Source organism: Furipterus horrens, unplaced genomic scaffold, assembly GCF_987537825.1.
Source record: "Furipterus horrens unplaced genomic scaffold, mFurHor1.1.pri manual_scaffold_2, whole genome shotgun sequence".
Taxonomy (NCBI): Eukaryota; Metazoa; Chordata; class Mammalia; order Chiroptera; family Furipteridae; genus Furipterus; species Furipterus horrens.
The window spans coordinates 105449714-105476862 of record NW_028327172.1 but is presented as its reverse complement, the minus strand read 5'-3'; the positions used below and the strand labels follow the sequence as shown (position 1 = coordinate 105476862).

Here is a 27149-nt window from a genome sequence, read left to right as displayed (position 1 = left end):
TTTCACCCCGGCTCCACCCCTCCTACCTGTGTGGATGAGTATTTCTTGTTTACATCTTTGTTTGTTGGACTTCCATATAGCTCGATTTTCTGAAACTTCTGGTTGTCTCTAGTTTTGAAGTAGTTGTATTACTTCTTAGTTGTGGAGGGAGACACAGCATGTTTGCCTAGGCCTACATCTTGGCCTGAAGTCTGTACTTTATGTTCTTGAAGCAAGAGTTAGGAGGTTGAAATGATGGCGTATTCTGAAAGTACTTTGGTTTTCAGATAGACTTGTTTTAAATGGGTGGCCAGTTTATATAGTCATTTATCATCTTTAATAATTTATCTAGTGCTTTTCCCATATACAAGCAGATAGAAACTAATTAAATATAAGAAAACTCTAGCTGAGATTAAGATTATGCAGTTAAAGTCCAATGTTATAGAATTTAGGACCCAAATCAAACATAACTATGATTATCATTTTCTTCTTCCAGCAATGAACTCCTCATGCGGTGGTGGAGTGGGCAGTAGAGTGAGGAGGGCAGTGAGAACAGAACCAAGTTGGGACCCACATCTTTCTGTTCTTTCACAGATGATAGCCATTTGGATTGTTCCTGTTTTTCTGATATCTAGAGAGCTAAGCCTGATCCTTCCTCTCTGGGGGCAGGAGTACATCTAGATTAGCCCAGACACCATGGCCTATGCATTTTGTTTAGTTAATTAGTTTGTTTGATAGGGGAAATGATTATTCCTGGATAAAGCAAGCACTTTTTCTAGCTCTCTGATATTGGAGGAATGGTTATAAAAGCTTTCACTGGGTATTGTCTCTAACCCATATAGAATCTATAGGATTGTGGTCTTCTCTGTTAGCAGCCAACTGTTCCCAGAAGGCTAGGAAATGACAAATGTTGGAGAAAATTTCTGCATGTGGGTGGGGAAGAAAAGACTGGGATGTGAGATTGATTGGGTGGTGGTGAGGTCAGGGACTGTGTAAAATTAAAACAGAAATTGCTTTCTGTAACAACACCTGCTGTCATAACTACTTGCTTTTGTTGTCTTGTATTGGTTAAGAAACCCTGACTGGGAAAATAAGGAGAGAGGTGGTAGACACAGCTTTTACCTCTTGCTGCATGCTTAGATGGAATTGAGTGATCTTTTGAATGCTGACAACTTTGTGGAACAGCAGTCAGGAAAATGCTGGTTATAGCAGATCTTGTGCTGAGCGGGAGATAATAAATGATTTGAATATGTGCAGGTTGAATGGATTTAAAATACATACTTTGTGAAGGTACATTTATCTTATGATTTCAATGTTTTTATGTTTTTCTGGTTTAATGGTGACTTCTCTACTTGCGTTCCTAGGCTCATAAAAACTGTCAAAATGTTTTTTCATAACTTTAAAATTTATCACTTAGAGTTGACATACAGTGTTATAATATTTTCAGGTGGACAACATAGTGATTAGACATTTATATACCTTACTAAGTGAACACCCTAATAAGTCTTGTAGGACACTGCATTGTCTTGTTTACTCATATTTCTGGTTTAGGCATCTATGAGAAAGGTCATTTCTTTTATTTGATGTCACCTTTATTCATTTTCTCTTATCTGCTAGCTCCTACTAAATAGCATTTTTGAGATGGGAGAAAGGTTTCTCTCATTTATCTTATTTTTGACTTGTGTTTGATAGCACTATCATCATTCAAAATAGTAATTATATTCTGAAAAAAAGTTGATGAGAATCCTGATTTTTGTTTTTCCTCTGGACAATTTGTAATCTCATTTGTAGAAGTAAGTAAGTATAACCTGATGTCCCCTGTGGGGAAAAGAAAATAAAACAAAATCTGACTATGAGAATTCAAAAAATCTGATCTTATTTTTGTAAAATATTTCATTAAATAATCCATTTTCTTAAAAAAAGGAAATTACTTCATTTACTTTTTTAAAAAAGATTTTATTTACTTTTCGAGAGAGGGGGAGGGAGGGAGAAAGAGAGGTAGATAAACATTGATATGTGAGAGAAACACCCGGGGATCTGGCCTGCAACCCAGGCATGTGCCCTGACTGGGAATCAAACCAGAGGCCTTTTGGTTCGCAGGCTGGAGCTCAGTCCAGTGAGCCACACCAGCCAGGGTAAAAAGATCAGATTTTAATACCTTATGAAAAATCATACTGTCATGTGTAATTTGTGTCCATAGTTAGCATTTCAGCTTTTCCTCACCAATGCTGAATGTCTATGAAAAAAATGGTCTGTTCCAATAAATCTGTGGATATTCTATAATCTTCAGGAAAATTCATTAACTGTTTGAAGGTTTCTTAAGTTAATAATTTATTTTGAAATAATTTTATACTTGTGGAATTATAACCCTTTTACCCCACTTATAAATATTTCACTGCAGTTGCTAGTCATTTTATCTCTGTAGAGAACCCATTGACATTAGTATTTTTCTGAACCATTTGAGAACTGTCCATACTGTGCTCTATTATCCCTAATTCGTCTGGTGTACATTTTTCAGAAATAAGGACCATCTCCTATATAACCACTTGGTCATTGTCTGGGAGCGGTACAGGGGATGCAAAGCCTCATAACAGGTGCAGCGGTGGGTTCTAAGGGGCCGTTGGTCACCATGCTCTTCACATAGTAGACTGACCATCACATCATGTCTCCTTAGTCTCATCTGACCAGGTATTTTCCTATCTCACCCTAGATGAGTCTCATCTTGATAATATGGTTATGCTGGTGTCTGCCAGCCTTCACCACATGTCACCATTTCCCCCTTTGTAATTAAAAATATTATTGGGGGAGTTACCCTGACATTATTCCAAACCGTATTCTTCATAAAATGAGACTCACGAACTTCAGTCCCATTGTTATCTCCTGCCTGAATAAATATCACTACGATAGTTACCAAAGTGTGATTTCTGTTTCCATTCATCTCTTCAATATGGAATAGTTTGAATTCTATTAAAAGGAAAAAGCCTCATCTATCACTTTTCATTTATATCACTATAGACTCATAGATTCACATTTTATTCCATAGCATTCAATATTAATGTCTGATCATTATTTATTTTGATACTCCTATTGCCCCTGATTTGGTCAGTGGGAGACCTTTCAAGGTAGGTTTTTTTGTCTTTGTTTTTTAACTCATTCTTTCATTTCTTGAGTATTTTAGGGGGGCACAGCATATGTTCTAGGCTCACTGTGTACTCACTCACCCTGCCTCAGAGCTGAACTGAGCTGATGTTCCTTTGTGTGGAGTGTTGTATTTACAAACCAAGATCTGGGTGTTTGGAATGTTCTTTGCTATTTGGATGTCATAGCTCCTAGGCCTTCTCAGTGGACAGACCTAGGGAATATATGTATGTATATTCACATCTAAACCTTTTTATATCTGTCTGTGTATATAGATTAAAACCCACGACCTTTAATTCTCATACCCCAAGGTTATTTCCACATTTCCATGTTTGTAGAACATCTCAAAAAGTGAAAAACCTGGCTCTCCTTATTCTAATATTATTGCTGATTAGGTCAATCAATTTTCTTACACCTTAATATAGGCAACCTGCCTACCCTCCAGCTGTGTCTTCTGTTCCTGCCACTTCCCTTTGCAGCCTGTGGCCTTGGGTTCTGGATATCACTGCTACTCCACCCAGCATGTCCACCACCTTCGCACAAAGAAGGAAGGGAAAGTCTAATAGAAATCACTGATGTATTAATTGAACAAGATTTAAGTTGGATTATAACTAAGTTTTCTTTCCAGCAGGCTATACCTATTTTCCATAAATTTTTTCTACTTCTTAACATTTAATTTATTGAAAACATGTAGTGTTCTTGGAAGTAATTATCATTTATAAAAAAGCAGGGACTCATTTTTTGAACAATTTTTGGATCTCTACCTAGTGACTAGAAACCTGAGCCATTTTAATTGTAGGTTCTGATTAGTAATGACATCTTTTTTTTTTAATTCAATAATTTTAAAAAAATTGAATTTATCGAGGTAACATTGATTAATAAAATCATACAGGTTTCAGGATACAATTCTATAATATATCATATGTATATCATATTGTGTGTTCATTGCTCCTAGTTGCGTCTCCTTCCATCACTATTTATCCCCTTATACTCTGTCTTACCTCCCCCTATCCCTGTGTTGATATTCTTTGTATACTAGACTTCTATTAATCTACAGTTTGGTTTCTTTTTTCTTTTTTGAAGTGGTTTGTATTTGTTTTCTGTACAATTTTTTCAACTTACATTTACTGTATTAAATGTAGACTTTAGATTGGCAGAACTGGTTTTCAACTGAACCAGTAAATCGGCTCTTTCTGCATTGACAGTGGGATCATGAGACCGGGCCTCAACGCCATTCTGGGGCCCACAGGTGGAGGCAAATCTTCGTGAGTATAACAGAGAGGATCAGTAAGCTTTCCTTTTGCAGTTTTAAGGTGCTTTTAAAAAAATATTTATTTTTTTAGAGAGAGAAAGGAAAACATAAATTTCTTGTTTCACTTATTAATACATTCATTGGTTGATTTTTGTATGTACCTGACTGGAGATGGGACCCACAATCTTGGCGTTTTGGGACGACATTCTTAACCAACTGAGCTACCCAGTCAGGCGAGGTTTAATGTGCTTTTAAAGATCACTTTTACAAGGGCAGGTGTTAGTTGAATATTTGCTGCCCATCAGGTCTGGTTCTAGGTGCTATGGGTCACATGCCATTATGCCAGCTGTGGTTCTGTCCTGAGGAGCAAGAAGTCTTATTAGGTCAGTTTTACTAACAGGATGTTACAGGTGATTGGCATACAGTGGTCAGCCATGATTTGTGATAATGGAGAGGAAAAGAACAGATGACTCTGAAAGTGGGGAGATGGAGCCAAAGGTATAAGGGAAGGCTTGAGTCTCAGGAAAGGAGCACATTGCCTCTGTTGGAACCCCAAAGGTTAGGCAGCTTGGAGAGCTGTTATGAGGATGTGTGCCAGATCTGCCAACAGGGCCTTGCTGTCATATTTTTGGGCTTTATTGTAGCATACATTAACAAAATAAAAAGGAGGTGAGAATTTTAAAAATATGTAATTTTAGTTAAACCATGGAATTTCTTGACCAGTTAATTTTCTAATTTGAACAGAATTTAGATTTAGAGTCACTGAGAGATACAGCCTGAATTGGAGGAAAAAAATAACATGTATGTCCTATAAAATTTATTTTTCAATAAAATTTTCAATAAATATCTTCAATAAATGTATTTAGAGCCATAAAACTTGGTGATTACACATTTAGATAATTCAAAGTGATCACCATGGTAAATTGTACCCACATACATGTCCTTTCATAGGTTGTTGGATATCTTAGCTGCAAGGAAAGATCCATGGGGATTATCTGGAGATGTTTTGGTAAATGGAGCGCCTCGACCTGCCAACTTCAAATGTACCTCAGGTTATGTAGTGCAGGTAAGTATTTGTGGAATTGCATTTTAGATTTCTTTGGTTTTATGTGGACAAATTCCTTGGCTAATAGTTCAGTGTGCTTCCCATTGATTACATAACCTGGGCATAGAAAAAACTTTCCTTCCACCATCTCTTTATAATGGCCCATAAGATGTAGAGTAATGATAAATGAAAAGGTAGAGAGAATCTAGAATATTACCCTTGTAAAGACAATGGTAACCATTTTAGTTATAGAATATGGCCTTTCTAAGGGCAATGATATCAATTCTACTTATCATAGTCCTAAAAGATACCACTGTTTTACGTTTTTCCCTTCATTCACTTCTCTTCTTGCCCTAGCTTTGAAAGATGTTTTGTTAAATCCTTGTATAAAGAATTCTGGAAATGTAATTATAATTATCAGTGTTTCATTCAGGTGTATAGATAGGGAATGAGAATTCTTCCATCAGGCTTTGTAGTTATCCAAATTGGAGTTATTTGTATAATTTGTATAATTACAAGTTCATCATTAGCTAGAATGTTCCCTTGGCTATGTTATTTTTGTGGATTAAGTTATATGACCTAAAGAGTGACGTTACTAGAAAAGACCTGATCTGTCTTGTTAAAATGCTATTTTGCCTTAAGGATGATGTTGTGATGGGAACTCTGACAGTGAGAGAAAACTTACAGTTCTCAGCCGCTCTTCGCCTTCCGTCAACTATGACAAATCATGAGAAAAATGAACGGATAGACGTGGTCATTCAAGAATTAGGTCTGGCAAAAGTGGCAGACTCCAAGGTAATGTGGGAACAGCGGCGGTACAATGCCAGCCAATAGGACCTCCCTGTGTGGACAGTGTTACTCTTATTTGAAGTTTTCCATAATGGGTGTGGTCAAAAGTGGCTTCTTTCTGAAAGGATGATAAAAGTGACTGGTTACATAACATTAAGGTGAAGATTAACTAGGACAAAACCTTAAAAATGGCTGAGCCTGGAAGTGAAGGATGACAGTGTGGACTACCATGATGTAAAAGTGTTCTTTGCACACAGACCAGGTGCCCCTTCCGTGTGATTACAACTCTTGCTCCTCCCCCTCACTAATTGTCTCGTTCAGTGTCTGTTCACTAACTTTTTTTGTTTTGTTTTCTCTTTCCTCTTTTAGCTGTTCTTTCTCTCTTCCTACAGGGACTTTGTTGCCTTTGTGGTATATTTCTGGAATTCATAAATGATGAAAATCTCAGGGTTCTTGGTCTGTATTTTGCCGTAATTTGGCTTTCAAAATTCTTCTCAGTGAAATTAGTGTCTATTTCTAATTTGTGTAGCATCCAAGTTGTTTTCCTATAGCCTTTCTTACAGCACCTTGTCTTCCACCCCTCCCTTCCTGTCTTCCTCTCTCCCTTCCTTCTGCCAGTGTTACTTACAGACTCTCATGTGCTGGGCTCCCTTAGGTTTTGTAGGTACAGCTGTGGGCAAGAGAGACAAAGTGACTCCGTATGTGGGTTGTGCAGGATCAGGAAGAGAACTGAGATGAGTGAGTGAATGATTTAGAATTGATGAATAGACATGAAAAGAATTGCTGGTCACACATTTGAAGTTTTGGTTGAAAATGAGCTTTTCAGGTTGTCATGGCTCTAGTTTATCCCCCTGTGATATCCCTTACTTAGAGGTAATGAAAATGGGGGTTTCTACTGGTTGTTTCTTCATATGATGCTTTCTGACAGTCTTTCATGTAAAGTGTATTTTGTTGTATTTTATTTGGAAGAATAAGTCTGAGCTGCTGTCATTTACTACTTCTTTTTTTTAAAAATAAATGATTGGATTCTTTTTGCTGAGGCTCCATTTATGTGATTTTATCTTTCCAGTAATTTAGTTTTCATTCTTTACCTTTAGGCAGTCATTGTCTGTGTTCCTTACATAGATTTCCAGGGAAAATCAGTTGAAGGCAGTAGTTGACTTCTTTAAAATATATTTATCTAATTGATTTAAATAACATATTAGAAATTTTTACCTGTCATGATAATTTAAACATAAGAGAAATGTAGAGAGAATAGTCTGATTACTATAGTAGTAATGACATGATTGTAGTATAACTGATACAATGTTATCATTGCTAAAACATTCACCTAGGTTTCTCAGTTGTTAATGCATTTTTCAAAATGGCTTCAGATTTTTCTTTGTGAACTACTTTAAGAAAAGTTATAAATAACACATTGCTCCCCTGAATACTTATTATGCTTCTTTTAAAAGAGGACATTACTACAGTAGTATTGTCAACTAACGAAATTAACAATATCTTTATATCAGCTATGTAGAGCCCATATTCATTAATTTTTCTCCTATTATCTTTAACTGCCTTTTATAGCTCAATCGTTATATGATCTAATCAAGGTAATGAGCATCATTTGCTTATTAACCATTGAAGACTCCTATTATTTCACCTTCTACTTCCCCTCGAACTTTCCCTTCTCCCCCACCACATGCAGGGAAACTGGTTGAAAAGACTGAGCCTGTCAGCCTGTATGAATTTGTCTGAAAGAATTAGTCGGAAATTCTGCAATGAGTTGGGGTATAGACAGGGTTATTTTGGGAAACTGTATGGTGATTTAAGAGATGCTAATGTAAGTGGCAGAAAGTGAGCTTTCTTAGTTGCCAAGGCCCAGTTCTTGAGCTTACTTGAGGACATTTTTTGGTGGGGTAGGAAGAGAGGGTGTAGAAGACTAATAAATTATGCTGCTTTCCCCTATCCCTCTCCTGCCTTTATCTCTTTTTGGACTGTGATTTTACTATGTCAGGGCCATGTCTTTAAGTTCTAACTTCTGATCTTAAAATGAAATATTTGGCTTGATAAGGAACATATAGAACTGTTTAAAGCATGGGTTTCATACCAGGCTTAGCCATGTACCAGGTCTAAACTGAGCCTTAGTTTAATTTAAGAGAGACCTAGCTGTTCTCCCAGATATTCATCTATTTGTTGTTCAGAATAACTGAAGATATGAGTTAAAATGCCTCTTACTGGGTTAGCACATGTTAGGAGCTCATAGTGACTATGGTTGTTTTTGTTAATAATGATAACACTTGTGTGTTAGGTTGGAACTCAGTTTACCCGTGGTGTGTCCGGAGGAGAAAGAAAAAGGACTAGTATCGGAATGGAGCTTATTACTGATCCATCCATTTTGTTCCTGGATGAGCCCACAACTGGCTTAGATTCAAACTCAGCAGATGTTCTCCTCTCACTCCTGAAGAGGTAAGTGCTATGGGAACATTATTTTTGTATACATGCAATACCTGATGACATGTTATGTACCAGGTATTAATCTTGTTTTGGGGGTTTAGCAATGAGCACAACACACACACATTTCTTCTTTCTCATTTTGGAGGATAACAATCAATTAACAAGTATAAGTGTTTCAAGAGAAATGAAGCAGGATAAGAGTGTAGGGAAGACTGATGTGGTGGAATAGAAGGTGCCATATTACCTAGAACAATGGTCAGGGAAGACCTCAATGATGTGCCATTTGAAGTTTGAGCGAGACCTGGATATTAGGGGGAAGAGATTTCGAGTCGAAGGAACAGCCAGTGGCCCTGAAGCAGACCATGCCTAACATGGATGGAACTAAAGAGGCCCAAGGGAGTAGAGACCAGTGACCAACAGGGAATGTGGGGCTGGTGAGTCTTTTATTTTGCTCCGGCTGCCATAATACACTGCCTTCGTATGGCACTCCCTCACTATTATTACCTTGTTTTCTCTGATACTCATGCTCTTGCAATCAGGTCTCTGTGCTGGATGTGAAGAAACATGATGATGGGAAGATGGTTGAGGATCTAGACCTCTTAAGTTTGAGATGTCAGTTGTACATATAAGCTGAGATGCCTAGTAATGGGTCTGGGGTTCAAGTTTAGTTAGAGAATATACCCATGGTATTATCGTTATCTATAAATTTATTAAAATAGTGTTCATTAGTAGGATGATGAACTGATAAAAAATACTGTAAATGTTTTCACTACATTTTGGTCTAGTCAGCACACAAGCATCTTTCCTCATGCTGAAGCGCTCTATTCCAATCTTTTTCAAGCTCCACTGTGCATACTAACCATCTGGTTCTTGGTAAAATGCAGAATCGTCTGCAGTTCTGAGGTGGAGGCCAAGACTCTCCATTTCTGCTGGGAGAAACTGATGCTGATGCAATTGGTGCTCAGACCGGACTCAGAGTAGCACGGCTCTCACAACAGTCCACTTCCCTGCTTCCAGTCCTTTACCGGCTCCTTAGGCTACTGGCTAAAGTTCCAGCTTCTGAATAAAGGGATTCATCACAGGCTTATTTTTTGAGGCAGCGTTGTTTGTTAGCTTCTCTCCTCTTCACCCCTCAACCTGACTCTGTAATGACACTAAACTACTTGCAGTTTCCTGAACAAACCTTGTCATGGCACACTTTGTCCTGTGTGTTCCTACACCTTGACTACCCTTTCTCTTTCTTCGTGGCTTATTCCTGCTGGCCCCCTTTATATACTGGGTTATAGTCTCCTATTTTGCTTACAAGGGATCCTCAGTTACTATTCCATATTGAATTGGAATGATTGTTTTATGGCTGATTTTTTGGGGTTAGAACTTGAATAGACTGCTAGCATATATTAAATGCTTAGAAAATGTTCCAGTTTATGTGATTCTATTAATAAAATACTTTAAATTCTAACAGTTCTTGCATACTGCTTTTGATTTTTGTTTTTTGACTCATAAGTAACAAATCCTGTGTAAAGGTAGTTTATCAGTGTTTTGGCAAAGCGCCATGATATCCCAGCCCTGCCCCTTACCAACTGGGACACCTGGGCCTACCTGTTCAACTCTCTAAGCCTTATCTGATGGTGCTGTCATTATTGCCTTATTGTCTTGTAACAATATTGTGAGAATTCAAATGTGGTTATCTATAAAGTATTTAACAAAGATGTAGTAAGTATTTAATAGTGTTAATTTACTCTTAGGACAGAAGAATGAACACCAATTTCTATAGGACCAGAAGACTTTAGGGATCAGTGAGAATGAGGCATACAACTATTGTTTTAATATTTAATCCATGAAAAGCTCTTGTACTTGAGTGTACTTACAAGTTACCTGGGTGCTTATCAAAAATATGGTTTCCCCAGACCCAATAGGTGTGAGAAGACTGCCTAGAAATCTGAAGTTTTAATTAATGTTCTTGTGGGTTCAGGACCATTCATGGGACACATTTTAAAACACTTTTGTCTTTCATAACAGCATTGAGAGACAATGCTTTATTATCAGAGAGATTATTTGAGGTATGATGTTTGTAAGAGAAAAACAAGTTGAACCTGAACAAATGAACTAAAGGCAGGAATAAGGTATTTTTTTCCTAAGGAGTGCAAGATTCAGATGTGCAATGACTTGTTATTTTCTCATTTTACCTTAGGATGTCCACCCATGGACGAACCATCATCTTTTCCATTCATCAGCCTCGTTATTCCATCTTCAAGTTGTTTGATAGTCTCACCTTGTTGGCTGCAGGAAGACTAATGTTCCACGGGCCTGCTCAGGAGGCCTTGGGATACTTTGCATCAGCTGGTAGGGTTGCCTTTTCATTCAGTGAGATCCTGCATTGACAGAATCCTGAAAAGAGAGACGAGATGGATGGGAGTGCTGTTTGATCTTCGAGTAGACATATTATGGGCTACACCACTTCAGAACATCTTTTGTTAATTTGGGGCTAGATTTTGTCTTCATTTTGCAGCTCTGGCTTGTTATTTAGGTCTCTTTCTTGTCCTGTTTGAGTATGTATACATACTCTGTGTACGTGTAGGACTATTTCTACTGGTCCTATGTCATTTCTGCTTCCCAGTTCTGGTACCACTTTCCTAACCGTTTAATAAATATATTGGCCTCATTGCCAGTTATCTGTCAGTTGAACATTTTTGGAAAGGCCTAATAACATCCTTCCCACCAACCTCCCCACCCCAATCATATGTCTTCTTGACCAGATAACAGATCAGGCTATATCATTTTTCTCTCCTGCATGGAATGTTAGTCTTCCTTGATGAGAGTTCATGGACATGCTGCTTAATTTTGTACTCACATTAAATTGAAGATTTAGTCCTTGAGTGGATATGAGTGACTTGCCAGTCAATAGAATGGCTACTCCTAAATCTGACTTTGATACACGAACATTTCTGACAGTTCTGGGCAATCTGGTTTATTTGAAATGGAATGGTGTAATTTCTTTTATGGTTCATATAGTCTGCTTCATTTTAGCAATATATGGGCATTAATATAGATGATGATCCAGGATTCCAATTGTACTTTTAAATAACCTCTAGCTATCTTTTAAAATGTGTTTTGTTTTTGTTGAATCTCTATCTATTAAAATAATCAGGCATACATAGGCCCGGGGAGTGTAGGAAAGGTGATTCTAAGAATTAGACTCCAGGCCAAGTTGACTTCAGGTGATTAGGTACAAAAAGTCAAGGTAAGAGTTCAGGTGAGCTGTGCTGGTCATGTCCTCTTGAGAATGCTGCTGTGGTGATTTCTTCTCTGTATTGGAGTTATAGTGCACAAGACATGATGGTTTACACCTGAATTTAGTAGATGGAGAAGGAACCATTACTAAACTAGGTACTCACAGAGCTTCTCCCAAACATAGCCCTGCTGTGCCTTTGTTGGCTTTGTTTGTTGCCTTGCTTTGTAGATCTTACTTGTAGCTTTTTTTGTTCTCGTTCTCTCTCTGTTCCTTGGGCCCATGTTTATTTTTTTGAAGTAGTGCTGGTAAGAACCAGAGCATATTGTTAGGCAGGTGTTTCAGGACTCATATGATTAAGTATGGCCATCTGGGAGTCCCAGGTTGGTTTGGAGTAGGTTTTGTGCTTGGAGACAGAGAATTGCTAACATATTGTGTGATTGAACATATAAAAACAAAAGGTAATTCAGTAATAGGAGAAGAGGTAAAGATGAAAAAGAAGTAATTGTATTCTGTCTTCTTCAGCCTCACCTCCCTCATCTTCTAATAGTGAGTCAGTAATATTGTGTACCCGATTTGCCTTCTTTTATAGGTTACCACTGTGAGGCCTATAATAACCCTGCAGACTTCTTCCTGGATGTCATTAATGGAGACTCTTCTGCTGTGGTATTAAATAGAGAGGGCAAAGATGATGAAGGTATGTGGCTTAATCAAGAGTCAGAGATCATCACCTAATTGAACTTGCCAAAGTCGAACATTGTGGCACATCGTTATAATGTGGCTTTGTGAATATATATTACTAATGCTGTCCTCTGGTAATAGTTGCCTTAGTTTGTTGAGGCTACTGTAATAAGAATAACATAGACTAGGTGGCTTAAACAACAAGTCATTTATTTCTCATGGTTTTAGAGACTGGGATGTCAAAGATCAGGGCACCAGCAGTTTGTTGTTGTAATCCTGCTTCCTGGTTTATAGGTGGACCACCATCTTCTTATTGCCTCTTCATATGGTAGAAAGCAGGGAGGGACTCCTTTGGGCCTTATTTATAAGGGCACAAATCCCATTCACATGGACTCTATCTACTCTCATGACCTACCTAATAACCCGTCAAAAGCCCAACCTTCAAATACCATATCACTGGAGATTGTATTTCAGTATATGAATTTTGGGGGGATATAAATGTTCAGTATATAGCATCAGTCAGCACAGTTTTGTCTATGAGTGCTGTATTTTTCATTTAAAAATGAGCGTTTATATGATAGTATCAGTTCTAAGAAGAGTTTTCATTAAAAAGTATGCTCATTTTTATACAGTATCTTGAAATAAAGTTTGCAATTTATGCATTTGTACATAAGAAAGAAAGGCAGAGGTTTTTCTATTAAGAATTACAACTCCCTATGGTAAGAAGTTTATTTTAAAATATCAGGGTACAAATATCATAGGTAGGAAATGGTGAGTGGGTTTGCTGTATCTATAAGTTTATGGAAGTAGCCAGGCAATTAACTATATTTTTCTAATGTGTAAAGCAATGGCAGATAATTTTTATATTCAAGTTAGAATTAAGTGGTAAGGAAGAATCTAAGAAAGGGGTTCAAGAAAAATGGACTAAATCAGTTATTTTGTTAATGTTTCCTTCTATCCTCTTTTATTCCAAAGCAAAGGAGACTGAAGAAACTTCCAAGACAGATAAGCCATGTACAGAAAAATTAGCAGAGTTTTATGTCAACTCTGCCTTCTTCAGACAAACAAAAGTTGAATTAGATCAACTCTCAGAGGTTCAGAAACAGAAGAAGAGCGTGGCCACCAAGGAGGTCACCTATGCCACCTCCTTCTGTCATCAAGTCAGATGGATTTCCAAGCGTTCATTCAAAAACTTGCTGGGTAATCCCCAGGCCTCCATAGCTCAGGTAACCTGACAGATTCTTCTAATTATGCTGTGAAATACTCACGTGGAAACATTAGATTTGGCTATATCCTATTATAGTATTATGCTTATCCTCTGCCCACACTTCTACCTCATTTCATTTGGGATATAGAAATAGTCAATAGCACAAATAAAACACAATTAAGTTTTTAGCTGTGGATAACTTTTTTTAGTATTTTTTTGAATTACCTAAGTCAGAATTTTTATTGCTTTAGACAAGCTGTGGTAGATCATTTTTGTACAGAATATATATCTTTTTTTCAGAAATGGTGAAATAAAGAAATTTTTAAACCACATTTCTGGTTTTCTGGTAACTGTACATATTCATTTCCTGACTTTGTCAACAAGTTTCTGTTGAACATGTGCTGTATTGGGAGCTTGTACACAAAGGTGAACAAAATGGATAAAAACAAAAATCCCTGCTCTTCTGGAGCAAACTTTCTTATGAAGAAAGACAGCTGATAAATTCCTACAGAAATAAAATGTGTAATGTGGCAGAAGGAAAAATGGACTCTGGAGAAACTTTCTGGAAGTGGGGAAAGAAAGAGAGAAGGAAAGGGGAGGGAAAAGCAGGAGAGAGGGGAAAGGGGTGGGTTTGCATTTTAAATCAGATGGTCATGGAAGCCTTCACCTGGTTGTCAGTGAATGCACCTGTGTGTGGGAGGGGCTGCTGCTTCTGAGGGAAGAGCCTGTGTGCAAAGGCTGTTCCTTATCACTGACCTTCCGAATTTAGGGATTCTGATCTGGGAGAGCACTAGAAACCTCAGTCAGTTTGTAAGGGACACAAAGGTGGTGAACAAACTTGACTTGTATTAAATCAGGCTGTTCACTTTCAGATTAAATTTCTCTTCATTAAGATGAAATCATGTGCTTTTCATATTTGCGTTGGTGCTGTTAAGTTGTTGACTTACTCCTTTATGGTTTTTCCGTTATTCTCAAGTCCTTTGTCACACAAAACCCTGGTATTTTCAGTTTTTTGGTCCATCATTTCTTTATTATTATTATTATTATTATTATTATTATTGTTGTTTTTATTCTATTACATCTGTCCCAATTTTTCCCCCTTTGCACTCCTCTGCCCAGCACACCTTCCATTCCCACACTCCTCACACCATTGCCTTTGTCCATGAGTAATTCATATATGTTCTTTGATTAGTCTCTTCCCCTTCTTTCCAGCATTATGCCCCTCTCCAGCCCCTGGCAGCTGTCAGTCTATTCCATGTTTCCATATCTTGGGTTCTATTTTGCCTGCTTGTTTATTTTGTTCATTAGATTCCTCTTACAAGTAAGATCATACAGTATTTGTCTTTCACCAACTGGCTTATTTCACTTAGCATAATAGTCTCCAGTTACAGTCATGCTATCACAAAAGATAGGGATTCCTTCTTTCTTTCTGTTGCATAGTATTTTATTGTGTAAATGTACCAAAGTTTTTTAATCCGTTCACTTAGGCTGATTCCAGCACTTGACTGTTATAAATGGAGCTGCTATGAACATAAGAATGAATATGTTCTTTTGAATTGGTGTTTCAGGATTCTCAAGGTATATTCCCAGCAATGGAATTGCTGGGTCATATGAGAGTTCATTTTTGATTTTTTGAGGAAATCCGTACTGTTTTCCACAGTGGCTGCACCAGTCTGCATTCTCACCAACAGTCCTTTTTCTCTACATCCTTGCCAGCACTTGTTGATTTATTGACAGCCATTTTGGCAGGTGTGAGGTGATATCTCATTGTGGTTTTTATTTGCATCTCTCTGATGGCTAGTGATGTTGAGCATCTTTTCATATGTATATGGGCCCTCTGTATGTCCTCCTTGGAGAAGTGTCCATTCAGGTCCTTTGCCCATTTTTTAATTGGATTTTTTGTCTTCCTGTTGTTGAGTAATATGAGTTCTTTCTCTATTTTGGAGATTAAACCCTTGTTCAAAGTATCATTGGCAAATATGTTCTCCCATATAGTTGATTCCCTTTTCATTTTGATGATGGTTTCTTTAGCTGAGCAGAAACTTTTTAATTTGATGTAATCTCATTTGTTTTTTTCCTTTATTTCTCTTGCCCTAAGGGATATATTGGCAAAATATCGCTACATGGGATGCCTGATATTTTACTGCTTATATTTTCCTCTAGAACTTTTATGATATTATGACTTATATTTAAGTCCTTTATCCTTTTGAGTTTATTCTGGGGTATGGTGTAAGTTGATGGTTCAATTTCATTTTTTTGCATGTACCAGTCCAGTTCTCCCAACGCTTTTTATTAAAGAGACTGTCTTTACTCTATTGTATGCTTGTGCCCTCTTTGTCAAATATTAATTGACCATAGAGACCCGGGTGTATTTCTGGGCTCTCTATTTTGTTCCATTGATCTATATGTCTGTTCTTATGCTAGTACCAGACAGTTTTCATTATAGTTGCCTTGTAGTATAGCTTTATATCAGGTACTGTGATCCCTCCAACTTTGTTCTTTTTCCTCAGGATTGCTGAGGCTATTCAAGGTCTTTTTTGGTTTCATGTAAATTTTTGAAATATTTGTTCTAGGTCTGTTAAATATGCCATTGGTATTTTAATAGGGACTGTATTGGATATAGAGATTGCTTTGGGTATTTTGGACATTTTAATTATGTTAAATTTCCCAATCCGTGAACATGGTATGTGCTTCCATTTATTTGTGTCTTTCTCAATTTGTGTCTTCTTCAGTTTCTTTTTGTCAGTGTTCTATAGTTTTTCAAGTACAGATATTTTACATTTTTGGTTAAATTTATTCCTAGGTACTTTATTTTCTTGTCACTATAGTAAGTGGGAGTTTATCTTAGTTTCTCTTTTTGATAATTCATTGTTGGTATACAAGAATGTCATCAATTCCTGAATATTGACTTGTATCCACTGCCTTGCTGAATTCACTTATTAGGTAGAGTTGTTTTTTGGTAGAGACTATAGGGTTTTCTATTTACACTATCATGTCATCTGTGAATAATGACTGTTTTATTTCCTCCTTTCTAATTTGGATGATTTTTATTTTTTCTTGCCTGATTGCTATGGATAGGACTTCTAGTACTATGTTCAATAAGAGGGGTGAAAGCAGGCACCCTTATCTTGTTCTTGATCTTAAGGGAAAAAGATTTTAGTTCTTGCTTATTGGGTATGATGTTGGCAGTAGGTTTCTCACATTTGACCTTTCTGTATTCTCCCTCTATGACCACTTTGCTGAGTGTTTTTATCATAAATTGGTGCTGGATTTTGTCAAAGTTTTTTCAACATCTATTGAAATGATCATGTGACTTTTGTCCTTTTTGTTTATGTTTTGTATTACATTTATTGATTTGTGAACATTGTAGCATCCTTGCATCACTGGGATGAATCCCACTTGATCATGGTGTATGATCTTTTTAATGTATTGCTGGATCTGGATTGCCAATATTTTGTTGAGGATTTTAGCACCTATGTTCATCAGACATTATGGCCTGTAATCTTCTTTCTTTATTGTGTCTTCACCTGGTTTTGGAATTAGATAATACCGGCCTCATAAAAAGAGTTTGGGAGTCTTCCTTCTTTTTGGATTTTTTGGAATAGTTTGAGAAGGATAGGTGTTAGTTCTTCTTTGAATATTTGGTAAACTTCACCTGTGAAGCCATCCAGTACATGGCTTTTGTGTGCCAGGTGTTTTTTTATTACTGCTTCAATTTCACTAGTTGTTATCAGTCTAGTTGGACATTCTGCTTCTTCTTGATTCAGTTTTGGGAGATTGTATATTTCCAGAAATTTATCCGTTTTGCCTAGGTTGTCCAGATTCTTGGCATATAGTTTTTCTTACAATCCTTTATATTTGTGTGCTATTGGTTGTAAAATCTCCTCTTTTGTTTCTGATTTTATTTATTTGGGTCCTCTCTTTTTTTTTCTTGATGAGTCTTGTTAAAGGTTTGTCAATTTTGTTTATCTTTTCAAAGATCCAGCTCTTAGATACCTTGATTCTTTGGATTGTTATTTTTAGTTTCTATGTCATTTAATTCTGCTCTGATCTTGATTATTTCATTCCTTGCACTCACTATGGGCTTTGTTTATTGTTGTTCTTCTAGTTCTGGTTGATATAGGGTTAGGTTTTTTATTTGAGAATTTTGTATCTTCTATAGCTAGACCTGTATTGCTATAAACATTCCTCCCAGGACTGCCTTTACTGTGTTCCTTAGATTTTGGGTTGTCTGTTCATTTTCATTTGTTTCCAGACATTTTTAAAATTTCTTCTTGATCTCACTATTAACCAGCTTATTATTTAATATCATGTTATTCAGTCTCCATGAACTTGAATGTTTTTCAGTTTTTTCCTTGAGGTTGGTTTCTAGTTTTAAGATATTTTGATTCCAGAAGGTGTTATATATGATTTCAATTTTCTTGAATTTGTTGAGGCTTGTTTTGTGTCCTACCATGTAGTCTATCATTGAAAATAATCTATGTGCATTTCAAAAGAATGTGTATTTTGCTGCTTTGGGGTGAAATGTTCTGTAAATATCAATTAAGTCCATTTTATCTAGAGTACTGTTCAATTCCACAATACCCTTGTTTATTTGAATCTTTTGTCCATTGTTCACAATGGGGTATTAAAATTTCCTGTGATGACTGTATTGCTGTTGATCTCTTTCTTAACATACTCCAAGATTTTCTTTATGTATTTAGGTGCTTCTATGTTGAGTACATATATGTTTACAAGGGTTATATCCTCTTGTTGGAATACTCTCTTAAATAGTATGTAGTGACCTTCTTTGTCCCTTGTTCTGGCCTTTGTTTTGAAGTCTATTTTGTCTGATATATGTATTGCTACCCCAACTTTTTTTTTCATGTCCAGTTTGGAATATTTTTCCCCCCATCCCTTCACTTTCAGCTTATGTAGATCTTTTGTTCTGAGGTGGGTCTCTTGTAGACAGCATAAATTCAGGTCATATTTTCTTATCCATTCAGCTATACTATGTCTTTTGATTGGAGCATTTATCCACTTACACTTAAAGTTATTGTTGATAGGTGTTAATTCATTGCCTTTTTTTATTTTTACTTCCTCTCATTCTTTCTCTTTTTCTTCATCTTCTTAAAGCAGTCCCTTTAGCATCTCTAGCAATGCTGGTTTAGTAGAGATGTACTCTTTTAGTTTTTTGGGGGGTAGGTGGGAAGCTCCTTAATTCACCTTCATCTTAAATGAGAACCATACTGGGTAGAGTATCTTGGTTGTAGGCTTATGTTTTTCATTGCTTGGAATATTTTGTGCCCTTCCCTTCTCATTTATAGTGTTTCTGTTGAGCAATTAGTTGATAGTCTTATCAGTTTTCTAGTATGTTACTAGCTTTTTCTGCTTTGTGGCCCTTAAGATTCTCTCTTTGTCTTTAATTCTGCCATTTTAATATGGAGGTGTCTTGGTGTGGGCCTTTTTGGGTTCATCTTAATTGGGACCCTCTGCTTCCTGGATGTGAATGAATTTTTCCTTCACCAAGTTAGGGAAGTTTTCTGTTATTATTTTTTCAATCAGGTTTTTTCTCTCTTGCTCCTTTTCTTCTCCTTCTCATATCCCTGTGATGTGAATATTGTTACATTTTAGTGTTGTCCTGCAGCTCCCTTAAACTATATTCATTATTTTTTAGTCTTTTTTCATTTTGTTGCTCTGACTGGTGTTTTTTTTCTATCTTTTCTTCCAGCTTTCTGGTTCAATCCTTTGCTTCATCTAGCTTCTGTTCAGTCCTTCTAGTGTAGTCTTCATTTCAGATACTGTGTTTTTCATTTCCTCTTGGTTCTTATTCATAGTTTCAATGTCTTTTTTTATGCTGATGTAGTTCCCACTAAGTTTCTTTTTGCTCACATAAAGTTCCTTGTAGTTCTCACTGAGTTCCTTGAACATTCTTATAACCATTGCTTTGAACTCTCTGGTAGATTTTTGCCTCAATTTCATTTAGCATTCTTTCTGGGGATTCCTCCTTTATTTTCTTTTGGAAGATGTTTTTCTGCCCCCCATTTTAGGTGGCTCTTTTTGTTTGTTTCTGAATATTAGATTGATCTTCTTTGACTCCCTGTGTTTGTGGGGTGGCCTTCTATGGTAGGAGACTTGTGGGACTCCATGGTGCAGTCTCCTAGATCTTCTGATCTCGATGCTTGAGGGATTCCCTTTATGTAGTTTATGTGGGCTCTCTTGTTGTAATTGGATTTTAGTGTTGTTGACTCATTCATTGGTTTCTTCTCACCAGTGGCTGGCTGGCTGAGAGTCACAACCCCCACCACATCTTGTATGCTGTTGTACCAGTACTGCCAATACAGAACAACCCAATAACCAAGGCCCACATCAGCAAAAATACCTCCCAACCACAACCACGATATCAACAACAAGTGAGCAAAGATTAATAATGTTGGAAAGAGAATAAAAATATTATAATAAAGGAATAAATAATATGAGTTGACTAACAGAATGAAAAATGACTTTGTGAGGGTAGAGGATAAATAATAAGAGCAGGGAATAGAAACAAGTTGAAGAATGGGATAAAATGAAATTTATAATGTAAATCCAAAAGGGAGAAAATAGGGCAAAATGGAGTATGAAAATGGAAGAGTATAATGTGAAGCTTGAAATTTTTAAAAAAAGTAAAAAAATAGGAAACCAGTCATAGAAAAACAACCACCATGGCTATATCCATGAAAAATGAGCCAAGATTAATACAGGTGGAAAAAGTATAGAAATATTATAAGAAAGAAAAAAGAAAGAAAAAAAAAAGAATATGAGATGTCTAGAGGAAAGAAAAATGATTTTGAGAAGGTAGAGGAAGGAGAAATAATATGCGTAAGGATTCAAAATGAGGCTAGGAGAGAGCCAAGTTAAAATTTAAAATGAAAATAAGAAAGGGCAGGAGAAAGGTGAACTGGAGTAGGACTGGGGAACAGTAAAACATGATACTTGAAATAAAAATATAGTGAACATCTAGGAATAATATTTAAGAAATTCAAGAACAACCAAAATATCAATGACAAATGAGCAAAGAATAATAATGGTATAAAGAGAATAAAGGATATTATAATAAAGGGGGAAAATGTGAGATGACTAATGGAAAGAAAAATGGTTTTGAGGGGATAGAGAAAAGAGAAATAGTAAGAGTAAGAAATAGAAACAAGGCATAGAAAGGGAAAAGAAAGAAATAAAATAAAATTTTAAATGAAAATAAGAAAGGAAGTGAAGAAGGCAAAATGGAGTAAGAAAAAGGAAGAGTAAAATATGAACTTTGAAATAAAAGTAAAATGAAAAGATAGTGAAATAATGGGACCAAAATTGAAGAAAAAGAAAAAAATTTTAAGAAGTATGCAGGAGAAAAAACTCAAATAATGAAAAAGAGTGAGGTGGAATTCGTCTCAGCAGGGTCTGTTGTTTGCCTACTGTTTTCTCCTTCTGGATCTGCCTCTGATAATGTCAGAATGTGTCCCACTCTAGCTTTAGGCAACCTGTTTAAAGCTACAAGAGATTCACAGTCTGTGGCTGTGTCCTTCAGGCTTGGCTGGTCCTCATTGTTCTGCCCTGCTGGCTTTTTATCAGCACAGGGCCCAGGGGTGGTTCATCTAATGTCTGACAGCACCTCATGTACTCCCTCCATCTGCCTCTAGAGGGGCTCCTGGTGTGATGGGGAGGGTGGGATCCCTGGTTCTCTCCTGAGAGGTGCTGTTTAGTTTTCACGGAAGATGGTGGCTGTGTCCCCCAACCCCTGTACCGTAAGTCTTGGTCTGTCCCAGCTTATTTCTAATAACGTATAGTTTCTGATGAATTAGCTGTCGGTTTCCTGTGAGGGGCCAACCTGTGTGAAAGGGCCAGCTCTTCCATGCTTGGTGCTAATGGCAGCTCTTGTAAGAGCCGAGGCTGGGCTAGGCCCTGGAAACCAGTTTCTAATCTCTGCTCTGCTATTTTCAGCGGAATACTGTACAAGGAGGAACCAGTGTAACTTGTCTTGTCTGATAAAAGTTTATAAAGGGCTCTTTTGGAGATTCTCTTTCTTTCCCCTAAGGATATACACCCATCAGGGCATTCCTGCGCCTAGGCTTACTGTCCTGCTGAGTTTGCAATCCTGGAGGTGGGGCGGGGAGTTGGGGAGGAGGGGGCAGGACAGCACACTTTCCTCTTCCCAGCGCTGGGTGCTCCAGGGTATGAGGAGACCTGCCTAGCTGCAAAGAATGTCAGGTGCTCAGCTCTTGCCCATCTACCTCCCAGCCCACTGCTCTCACAGGAGGCTCACATGCGAACCTGTGTTCTGCACACAGCCCTCCGCTCACCAGCCGTGAATGACGGGGCTCCGCAGTCCCCTCGCCCTGCAGCTTTCTAATCTTCCTGCCCAGCCGGATTCTGTGGGTACAAACTGTGCTTTCAATCTGGTTTCTTTTCTGGCAGGGCAGCTGTGCGTGCGTGCAGGGTCCCTGTCCAGCCAGGCTTCTGCTCCCCGTTTATAAGGTCTCTGTGTAGCACCGACACTGCAGCGGGAGTCACCGCCCAATTCCCTGCATACTCCACTTCCCCAGAAAACAAAACGTCTCTCTTGGTCAAGGCTGGCAGCAGCCTGCCGGTGCCTCTGACAGTTTTAGGAGACAGAATTTCTCTGTGGATCTCTTCTGGTTGGTACTGCAGCAATGGACATGCTGCTCACCGTGTGAGTGCAGCCTGAGACTCCCAGACTGTGTATATCCTCCCAAGTCTGCCCTGATTAGGGTTGGGGGTTCCCTATATGGGACCAGGGATTCCCCCCGCCCCCAAAACCACCCCCTCTCCCCACTCCCCCTGCTCCGGGAGGGGAGGGAGCTACTAAGCTGTGTTTTTGGTCTGGTCTATCCTTTGCTGTGGGCACCTCTTACAGGGCATTTTCCCTTCAACTTAACAGAATCTCCTACTGAACAGTGCAAAGCATCCTCTACTCCTTGACTTCAAAAATTCATATCAGCTGCTATTCCATTGATTGTTCAGGTCACTTGTTGGAAAATCAGCCGAAAATCCATGCTGGGGCAGAAGCAAGTGGGCTCAGCTTCCACTTGCTCAGCCATCATCATCCCCAGTTAAGCTCTGCCATTAGACTGACCAGTAGGGCGTCCTCAGTTTCCTGGCATGCTGTGCACTGCCCAGCTTGCCCCCTTCTCTACCATTTCTAAGAAAAGGAATTTAGACAGTTATTTTTGTTAATTTTATTATCAGTCATTGAATTTCTATTGACTACTAAAAGATGACTCATAGTTGGCTCTAATGAACCATTACTGAGTTCTTACCACATGTATCATAATTTTCATACTTCTGTAATTTTGTCTTATGAGTATTAATATGGAGAGTCTAGGTTGCTCTTAGAAATGTACTTCTAATTGTTCCAAACATTTTTGTACTTGTAGTTTGGCATTTCTGTCAGAACATGGGCACTTTTGTGTACTATCAATCAAGGATAAATTTTTATTCTTTTAGAGTGGATTTGGTGTCATTTGGAAACAAATCTGGTGAATCAGGTCAACCTGGTTCCCCATTGGTCATAGTGAGATGGTGTAATGAACTCCATTCTTCAGTGTGATTTATACATCACATTTTTTGACTTGGAAAATATCTTCAATTTCTCTTGGCTCTAAAAGTGGTTTATAAGTGTCTTGTCCAAGTCACGTACAGGTATCCCCTGTATAACATGGCACTTCTATAACATGGTTTCACTCTAAGAATTGCTGGTAGAAGAAGAAACTGATGAAATAATTTTGGTGGAAATGACATCTGGAATGTGCTAAGATAACTTAGGGGACAATAGCACTGATGAAAACAAAGAGGTTAAACAGTTTACTCTAAAAAGCATAAAGAAAGACCTAGACTTAGCCAAACAGTTAGAGTCGTATTTCTTAAATGAAGATCCTTGCACTGAAAGGAACACAAAATTTAAGAGAGAACTTCAAAAGTGCTTAGCACCATATAACGGAATTTATAAAGATTTCAGCTAAAAGCAAGCAATCTAAAATAACAGATTTTTTGCAAAAAATAGAGCATAGGAATCAAGATAATGCTGAAGAAAAATCAGAGGATGAGGTTATCTTACCAAAAAAAAAAAAAAATATGCATTCGGTTAATGGAGCTTAGTAGTGATGACAAGGAAATCATGACTTAATTCATATTAATATGTAATACTTTTGATGAAAATTGCTTTAATAAAGATGTTTCTCTTAATTATAAAAACATAATAGTATGTTTTTTAAATTTTGGAACCTAACCCCCCTTTTTGTACTATTCTTTGTTTCATATAACACGGATTTGCGTAACACGGCATTTGTTAGAAACCTAACAACCGTGTTATACGGGGGCTACCTGTATATTGTAGTTCTGGGCAAGGTGTGATTAGAGTATGGAACTATTTCTAATACACCACGATTCTGCATCTTTTGGTGCTGGGCTTCCTTTAGCAGCAAACTCCAGACCTAGTACCTCCAGGTCCTGTGTTCAGCCTACTTGCCTCCTCAGTGAACTCAGTTCCGCTGAAGGAATCCCAACAGTGTTCAGAGCCCTGGCAATCTCATAGAATAAGGCTAGAACCTTACATCCCTGAGCACTGCTTAGGGGACTCAGCTCTTGTTTAGATTTGTAAATACTAAAATATGAGCTTAGGGCAGGGATAGGCAAAACATTTTTGTAAAGGGCTGGTAGTGAATGTTTTAAGCTCTGCAGGCCATGTGGTCTTTGTGTCATGTAGTCAACTGCCATTTTAGGGAGAAAAGAGCTGTAAGAATACATAAACAAATGAGCATGGTTGTGCTCCAATTAAACTATTTGTGGACATTGAAATTTGCATTTCATATACACTTTATATGGCAAGAAATATCATTTTTCCCCTCAACCATTACAAATGGTAAAAAACCCTTCTTGTGGACTGAAAAGAAATAGATGAGAGGCCCTATTTGGCCTGTTGGCCATAGTTCATTGACACCTTATTTGGGGTTTTTTAATTTGCCTCTATGTCATTTGCTTCTCTAAATGTTTGAACATATGATAAATCTTGTATCTGTAGTCTTATAATGCCTGAGAAGCCCTGGGAGGAGTCTTAGCTTTCCCAGTAGTCTACTTCATTCTCCTTCAGTCTCCCCAACATGCAGATAAATTAATTTTTGTTTTAATTTAGAGGGCAGTTTAATAACACACTGTTTCATATTTTCCCAAGGACTTTGGCTAAGTCATTTAAAGTATCCATCTCAATGGAGTGATTTGTTTATGTAGCCATATATATTGTAACAATAAATAGTATGTTACATTTTTACCTTTAATTGAAAATCTTTTTTCTCTTCTTTTTGGAAAGATAATCATAACAGTCATCCTGGGACTGGTTATAGGTGCCATTTTCTATGATCTGAAACATGACCCTATGGGAATCCAAAGTAGGTAAGTACCTTTGGCTCTTAATTTTGAGAAAGAGCTGTTACTTTTTTCAAGGATATGAAAATCTACTAAGAGTTTGAATTTCAGAGAGGCACAAGATTACTTAAAAAGTAGGATAAATCAGTGAATTTAAAGCTTCATAGAAGAGTTAATTTTCATGTAGAGTGGTAAAATATACAGATCATAAAATTTACCCTCCTATCCAGAGTTAGGTGTGCAATTCAGGGGCATTAATTACATTCACATTGTTGTGCAACCAACTCCATCTAACTCCAGAATATTTTTTATATTCCCAAACTGAATCTCTGTACCCATTGAACAATAGCTCCCTATTTCTCCCTTTCCCAGCTCCTGAAAACCGCCATTATACTTTCTGTCTCTGAATTTGACTGTTGTAGGTACCTCATATAAGTGGAATAATACAGTATTTGTCTTAGGGGACTGTCTTATTTCTCTTAGTGTAATAGCATCAAGGTTTGTCCATGTGTCTTAATTTCTTCTTTTTAAAGGTTGAGTAATATTCCTTTGTAAGAATAGAGCACATTTTCTTCATCCATTTCTCTGTCCATGGACTCAGGTTCTTTTTAACTTTTGGCTGTTATGAATAATGCTATTATGAATGTGAGAGTAAAAAATATATATGTCTATTTGAGTCTCTGCCTTAACTTTTTTCTGGTATATACTCAGAACTTGAATTACTGGATCATTTGGTAATTTTTTGAGGAACTTCCATCCAGTGCTCTACAGCAGCTGCACCATTTTGCATTTCTCCCATCAGTGCACAAGGACTTCAATTGCTCCACGCCTTGGTCAACACTCACTATTTTCTGTTTATTTTTCCCCTTTATAATAGCAGCCTGATTGGCATAACTTGGTATCTCATTGTGGTTTTGTTTTTCATTTCCCTAGTGATTAGTGATGCTGAGCATCTTTTCATGTGCTTATTGGCCATTGTATGTGTTCTTTGAAGAAATATTTATCAAGTCCTTTGCTCATTTTTTAATTGAATGTTTTAAAATTGTTGAGTGGTAAGAGTTCTTTATATATTCTAGATAGTAAGCTTGTAACATAAATTTGCAAATATTTTTTTGCCATTATGTGAGTTGTCTTAGCAGTCTTTTGATAGTGTCCTTTGAGGCACAAAAGGTTTAAATTTTTCTTAGTCCAGTTGATCTATTTTTTTTGTTGTTGTTGTTGTTGTTGTTGTTGCCTATGAGGTAATTTTTGTTCAATTTTTTTGTTTCATGGGAAGTTGGATGGGAGTCAGTTTTCATTAATGATAACATGGATTACCATCATAAAAAGAATTGGAATTCATTAAATTGTTTAACCAAAATTATTTACTATAAAGTAAAACATAATTTAGAGAAATTTCACTGTATATTATTCAGAATCATTGTGAACATTATTATACTGGAAGATGTAAGATGTAACGAATTAAACAGAATTGTTGCCATGTCCCATATTTCTAAAATTAGCATTTACTTTTTGAAGTTAATTTTTACTTTGATATTTGGTTTTTTTGTGTGTGGTTATGGTATGCCATTAGCAATTATTCAGTTTACCTTTCTGAGTTTCAGTCATAATGTGACCTTAAATATATTGTTCCCTGATGAGACTTTGTAATGGGGTCCAGCAAGCTCTGAATATAGGTGTGCAGCACAATTAAAGACAGCAGAGTCCTCTTGTGCTTTGCGTTTTGAGAGCCATTCTGTGTTAGGCACTGGGCTTCCTATTTTCTACCCATTCTCTCAGGTTACCCTCCCGAGCAGGGAGTATGGCATTATTCCCATTCGAGGAAAGTTGCAGTGGCTTTAGTTGAATGTATGTTGAAAAGGGTGATTGTTTATGAAAGAAAGAAAGAAAGAAAAAGCATAAAATTCAGTTACTCAGGTAAAATAAATATTTTCTGTATGGAATCAGATACTATAACTCTACCTGGGATTATTATGGCAACTCCTTTCCTGAGTTATGC

The 27149-nt window shown here is 37.2% G+C and overlaps 1 protein-coding gene across 1 annotated transcript in view; it reads left to right on the top strand.

The window, feature by feature from the left end:
* Window positions 1–6060: 6060 nt before the first annotated feature.
* The window catches only part of LOC150019243 (broad substrate specificity ATP-binding cassette transporter ABCG2-like), a 42046-nt gene continuing 20957 nt past the window's right edge, over window positions 6061–27149 (top strand). The window contains exons 1-6 of the mRNA XM_090267930.1: window positions 6061–6209; window positions 8497–8654; window positions 10834–10985; window positions 12464–12568; window positions 13528–13778; window positions 25095–25177. Of these exons, the coding sequence (XP_090124056.1) occupies window positions 6069–6209; window positions 8497–8654; window positions 10834–10985; window positions 12464–12568; window positions 13528–13778; window positions 25095–25177 (890 nt within the window). The 5' untranslated portion in view covers window positions 6061–6068. The remainder of the gene's footprint in view (window positions 6210–8496; window positions 8655–10833; window positions 10986–12463; window positions 12569–13527; window positions 13779–25094; window positions 25178–27149) is intronic.